Source organism: Neolamprologus multifasciatus, chromosome 4, assembly GCF_963576455.1.
Source record: "Neolamprologus multifasciatus chromosome 4, fNeoMul1.2, whole genome shotgun sequence".
NCBI classification, from domain to species: Eukaryota; Metazoa; Chordata; class Actinopteri; order Cichliformes; family Cichlidae; genus Neolamprologus; species Neolamprologus multifasciatus.
This window is the reverse complement of record NC_140442.1, coordinates 18,801,846-18,807,093: the sequence shown is the minus strand read 5'-3', so window position 1 is coordinate 18,807,093 and position 5,248 is coordinate 18,801,846. Positions and strand designations below refer to the sequence as shown.

General features: G+C 37.9%; 1 protein-coding gene across 1 annotated transcript; it reads right to left on the bottom strand.

The window, feature by feature from the left end:
* Positions 1-501: 501 nt before the first annotated feature.
* On the bottom strand, positions 502-4,837 carry LOC146520265 (uncharacterized). The gene is made up of 2 exons (XM_085157716.1): positions 4,577-4,837; positions 502-4,543 (listed from the first exon to the last, which is right to left on the bottom strand). The coding sequence occupies exon 2, from the start codon at positions 3,943-3,945 to the stop codon at positions 1,885-1,887; it is 2,061 nt and encodes a 686-aa protein (XP_085013842.1). The 5' UTR covers positions 3,946-4,543; positions 4,577-4,837; the 3' UTR covers positions 502-1,884.
* Between the last annotated feature and the right edge of the window lie 411 nt (positions 4,838-5,248).

Genomic DNA, 5,248 nt, shown 5'->3' with positions numbered 1-5,248 from the left:
AATTTGGTTTATATCTGACCCAGATAGACTACAGGTCATAACTTCTTACCTGAAGTTCAGTTCACCTGTCACAGTTCATAACTTCCCTTCAACTCATTCATGTCACCTAAAAGGTAAACCTGTTTCTCCATCACCTGTTCAGCTGTGATGATTCAGTAAGGACATCTCCTGGTTTCATCCTCATGTTTCCCTCTCACGCCACTGAACCCATCTCGTGTCCTGTGTCTTCTAAAGCTGTCTGTACTTTTACAGACAAAAGTTCATCAGCAAACAGTTTGCAGGCCTCTAATTATCAGGCTGTACTCAAGCACTTGAATTCAACCTAAAAGCTGTGCTGTCATACAGAACCAAGTACCCTCCGCGGAAACTATAGCTAATGTCACAACTGGATCTGATGAGACAGCTATGATTTCTGGACTCGAAGTAAATAATCCTGAATCAATTTTTACAACATCAGTTTGTTTGTTTTGCCTTCATAACAAATAGTTTGAGCCATAAAAAAATAAAAAAGAAAGTATCATCAAGAGAAAGACAATAAGCTGCCTAGTTTGTTCGAAAGACACCGCAGTATAATATTATATCACATTTTTTATCTCTAGTTTTTCGTGTCCGGTTATTTACAAATGAAAACTGTGTAATGCTTGTGTAAGTGAAAACCTGTCCGGCTACCTTGATCAGATTTTTACTGCACTACAAACTTCTAGTATGATTAAAAAGAACTAAGAAAGCACAATGAATATAAACAGAATATAATGCTTTTCACTTAAAAGTAAATACTGCCCAGAGAGTGAACTACTGTGGTGGAGTGCTTCTGGTTTACGATATAATTTACACGTGAGCCTTGAATTCCAGTTTATGAAATGGCTCTTGCTGATCATGCAAATACCTCTGCCCTGTCCTCACTTTCTTATATCTTTGTTCCATGAAGTTGGGACATATTAATGATATTTTTTCCTGTAAAATTCAGTAACTCTTCCTTTAGCTAACAGTTCCAATGTGTGTCAAAGTGTACAGGTCCTTCTCAAAAAATTTGCATATTGTGATAAAGTTCATTATTTTCTGTAATGTACTGATAAACATTAGACTTTCATATATTTTAGATTCATTACACACAACTGAAGTAGTTCAAGCCTTTCATTGTTTTAATATTGATGATTTTGGCACACAGCTCATGAAAACCCAAAATTCCTATCTCAAAAATTTAGCATATCATGAAAAGGTTCTCTAAACGAGCTATTAACCTAATCATCTGAATCAACGAATTAACTCTAAACACCTGCAATCATAGAATGATTACAATATTGAAAAGAACAAATGCCTGAATCCTAAATTGTGGATATCCTATTGTTGTGATCTAAAATGTAACACTAAATGTGATTAAAACACTAAAAATCTGGACTCCTGGGCTCATGACTGGAAGGATCACCAGCCCGAGGAAAACACAAAATACACATGACCCCGTGACAAAGACAATTCATTCTTGAATGAAGACATTGATCTGACTTTTTAAAATTTTGCTAATTGTGTTTATTATTAATTTGGGAAATAGAAAGTGTGTGTGTGTGTGTGGGGGGGGGGGGGGTTGTAAAGAAGAAGGGAAAGGAAAGAGAAAGAAAGAAGGAAAGAGATAGAGGAGAGAAAACCCCAACAATCCCCTCTGAGCAAGCACTAGGTGCGACAGTGGATAGGAAAAACTCTGTATAAAGGAAGAAACCTATGACAGAACCAGGCTCTAGAGGGGGCAGTCAACTGTTGGGACTGGTTGGGGGGTGAGGGTGAAAAGAGAGAGAGAGGGGGGGGGGAGAAATGGGACAGGTGTTAGGAGTTAAAGGGAGATTGGTGAGGGAGAGGTGTCAGGAGAGAAAGGGAGAGGAGAGGTGAAAATTAAGATGGAACAGAGGTAGAGGAAGACGAGGTGACATCAGCAGTAGAAAAAGTAGAAAAAGAAGAAAAAGCAGGAGTGTTCCTCCTCCAGAAGAAGCGGAAGCGTTTTTTCTTCTTTTCCACAAGCTTTTCCACGAGCACTTTTTTCTCTAGGATGAGGGTTCTCAGCTGATCGATTGTCTCTGCATTCTCCTGCTCAAGTTTCTTGCATGTTTTCTCCACTTCTTCTAATTTGGCTTGTTTGTCTTCAAGCCTTTCTTTCATTTCTTTAGATGTTGCCTCCTGCGTTAGCTTTGCCTCGTGCAGCTCTGTATAGCTCTGTTGTAATTTGTTGTGCGTGTCTTCCAACGGCTGACTGCTCCTCTCGATTTCCTGAAGTGTACACTGCAGGTCTTCGTTTGTTTTCTCTAGTTGTTGCTTTAGCACCTGCATCTCAGTGTTTTTGCACTTCAAGTTGTCTGAAAGTTCCTCGAGTTCTGTGTTTTTTCTCAGCATGTCATTGAGCTTACTCTGCATCTCTGAGCATCGGTTTTGCAGTTTTTCCTTTTCCCCTTCCAGTTCAGTTGTTTTGTAGTTCAGTTTGTTATAAAGTTCTTGCAGGTTTTGGTTTTTCCTCTCAAAGTCCTGAAGAATTTCTTTGTCTTCTTTCTGCTTTATCTCCTGTTGTTCTTGGTCTTGAAGCAGCTCTTGATATTTGTGCAGTGTTTCATCAAGCTTTGCCTGCAGCGCTCCGTATTGTTCCTGCACAGCTTGCATGTCTCTCTGGTTAATGTCCAGTTTGTCTTTCTCTTCAAGGATTTCTTTATTCTTTTGCAGAGCTTCATCAAGCATTACTTGCAAGCCTTCGTTGTGTTTCTCGATGTTCTGAAGCTTGCAATCCAGATGTTTCTGTTTCATGTCTTGCTGTTCTTTCTCTTGAAGGAAATCTTTATTTCTCTGCAGAGCTTTATCAAGCTTTATTTTCTGCGCTGTGTATTTTTCCTGCACGTCTTCAAGCTTGCAGTCCGTTTGTTTCTGTTTAATTTCTTGTTGCTTTTGTTCTTGAAGCAACTCCTTATTTTTGTTCAGTGTTTTATCAAGCTTTACCTGAAGCGCTTTGTATTTTTCCTCCGTGCCTTGGAGTTTGTTCTGCTTCATGTCCTGTTGATCTTTTTCATGGAGGAGCTCTTTATTTTTTTGGAGAGCTTCATTAAGCTTGATTTGCAAGCCTTTGTTGTGTTTCTCCATGTCCTGAAGCTTGAAATCCATTTCCTTCTGTTTTATCTCCTGTAGCCTTTTTTCTTGAACAAAGTCTTCCTTTGTGTGCGGTCTTTCATCAAGCTTTACCTGCAGAGCTCTGTTTTTCTCCTCCATTTCTTGGAGTTGGCACTGCATGTCTCTCTGGTTAATGTCCAGATTTTCCTTCTCTTCTAGGATTTCTTTATTCTTTTGCAGAGCTTCATCAAGCATTACTTGCAAGCCTTCGTTGTGTTTCTTGATGTCCTGAAGCTTGCAATCCAGATGTTTCTGTTTCATGTCTTGCTGTTCTTTCTCTTGAAGGAAATCTTTATTTCTCTGCAGAGCTTTATCAAGCTTTATTTTCTGCGCTGTGTATTTTTCCTGCACGTCTTCAAGCTTGCAGTCCATCTGTTTTTGTTTAATTTCTTGTTGCTTTTGTTCTTGAAGCAACTCCTTATTTTTGTTCAGTGTTTTATCAAGCTTTACCTGAAGCGCTTTGTATTTTTCCTCCATGCCTTGGAGTTTGTTCTGCTTCATGTCCTGTTGATCTTTTTCATGGAGGAGCTCTTTATTTTTTTGGAGAGCTTCATTAAGCTTGATTTGCAAGCCTTTGTTGTGTTTCTCCATGTCCTGAAGCTTGAAATCCATTTCCTTCTGTTTTATCTCCTGTAGCCTTTTTTCTTGAAGAAAGTCTTCCTTTGTGTGTGGTCTTTCATCAAGCTTTACCTGCAGCGCTCTGTATTTCTCCTCCATTTCTTGGAGTTGGCACTGCATGTCTCTCTGGTTTATTTTCAGGTGTTCGTTCTCTTCAAGGATTTCTTTATTTTTTTTTCTCTGAGACATGTTTGAATCTGTAAACTGTCACTCTCAAAAGGATCCAAATGTTTTAAAAGATTTCTCTGGCGAATGTTTGAACGCTACGAACATAAATGCTGCGAATAACGGACTAAAAGTGGTTGTGTCTCACCCCTGTTTAAGGATTCTTTAGGATCAAAGGATCAAAGGACAAAGTGGTCATAAGATTCTAAACGTGTCATAGTTGCCATGGCGGCAGTTTAGTTTCCTTTTTGCATTTGAAAATAAACACTGGGCTGATTTTAACACCATTACAAGAAGTGTTGTTAATCATTCTTTTTAAATCATAATCAGGGACCACAAATTGTTTTTTAATTTAGTAGAACTCAAAATGTTTGTCAGTGGGTAAACAATTCATAATGCACCTTCAGGAACATCAAGTTATTCTTAGTACTGCATACTTGCAATGAATAAGTTGTCCTAACAGTCATCTTAAGTAAACTTTACTCAGTTTTTTGGAGGTAACGAGTTTGCATAGTTTTTTGAGTTCTGGGAACTAATTAGATTTTACAGTGCAGTAGTTTGAACATTTATAATAACATTTCTGCACACTGGAACAAACCTGTCTCCTTTTCTAGAACTGTTGCTAACACTTATGAGATGAAAATGAATCTTCCACCGTGAAGATAGAGAGTGACAAATGTTACTTTTCTTTTTTTCTTTATATCTAAACTTTAAAAACAAAAAACTGTTGAAATTACCTGGACTGCCTCAGCCCAGGTGATGTAACATTAGCAGACAGAGGGTTTGATGTTGCAGAATCTTTGGAGCTGTACCATGCTGAACTGAAGAGCCCAGCTTTCACCAAAAGGAAGAACTAACTGGTGTTATGTGTCAAATTAACTGACATGTTAGCTGGTGGAGTACCCACTGCATTATATATATATATATATATATATATATATATATATTTTTTTTTTTTTTTTTTAATTAATTAATTAATTTATTTATTATCTTTTTTATAATAAATAATCAAAAACTTTATTTGAACTAAGATTTAAAAAATATGTGCAGTGATTGATGTGCTTTCAGGCACATGCTTCAATCCACACACAAATACAAAACGATCTGACCACACGTACAACTGTTTCACAAACTCTATAAAGCATTCACACTCCAACGGATGCATCAGAAAGCAACTTGGGATTACAATCTTGTCCAAGGATATTTCGCCTGCAGATTGCAGCAGCCAGGGATCAAACCAGAAAACTTTCTGATCAAAAGCTGACTTGTGCTAAATCCTGAACGGCAGCCACCCCATTTTAGCCAGCCAAGATTAAATGGCGCATTC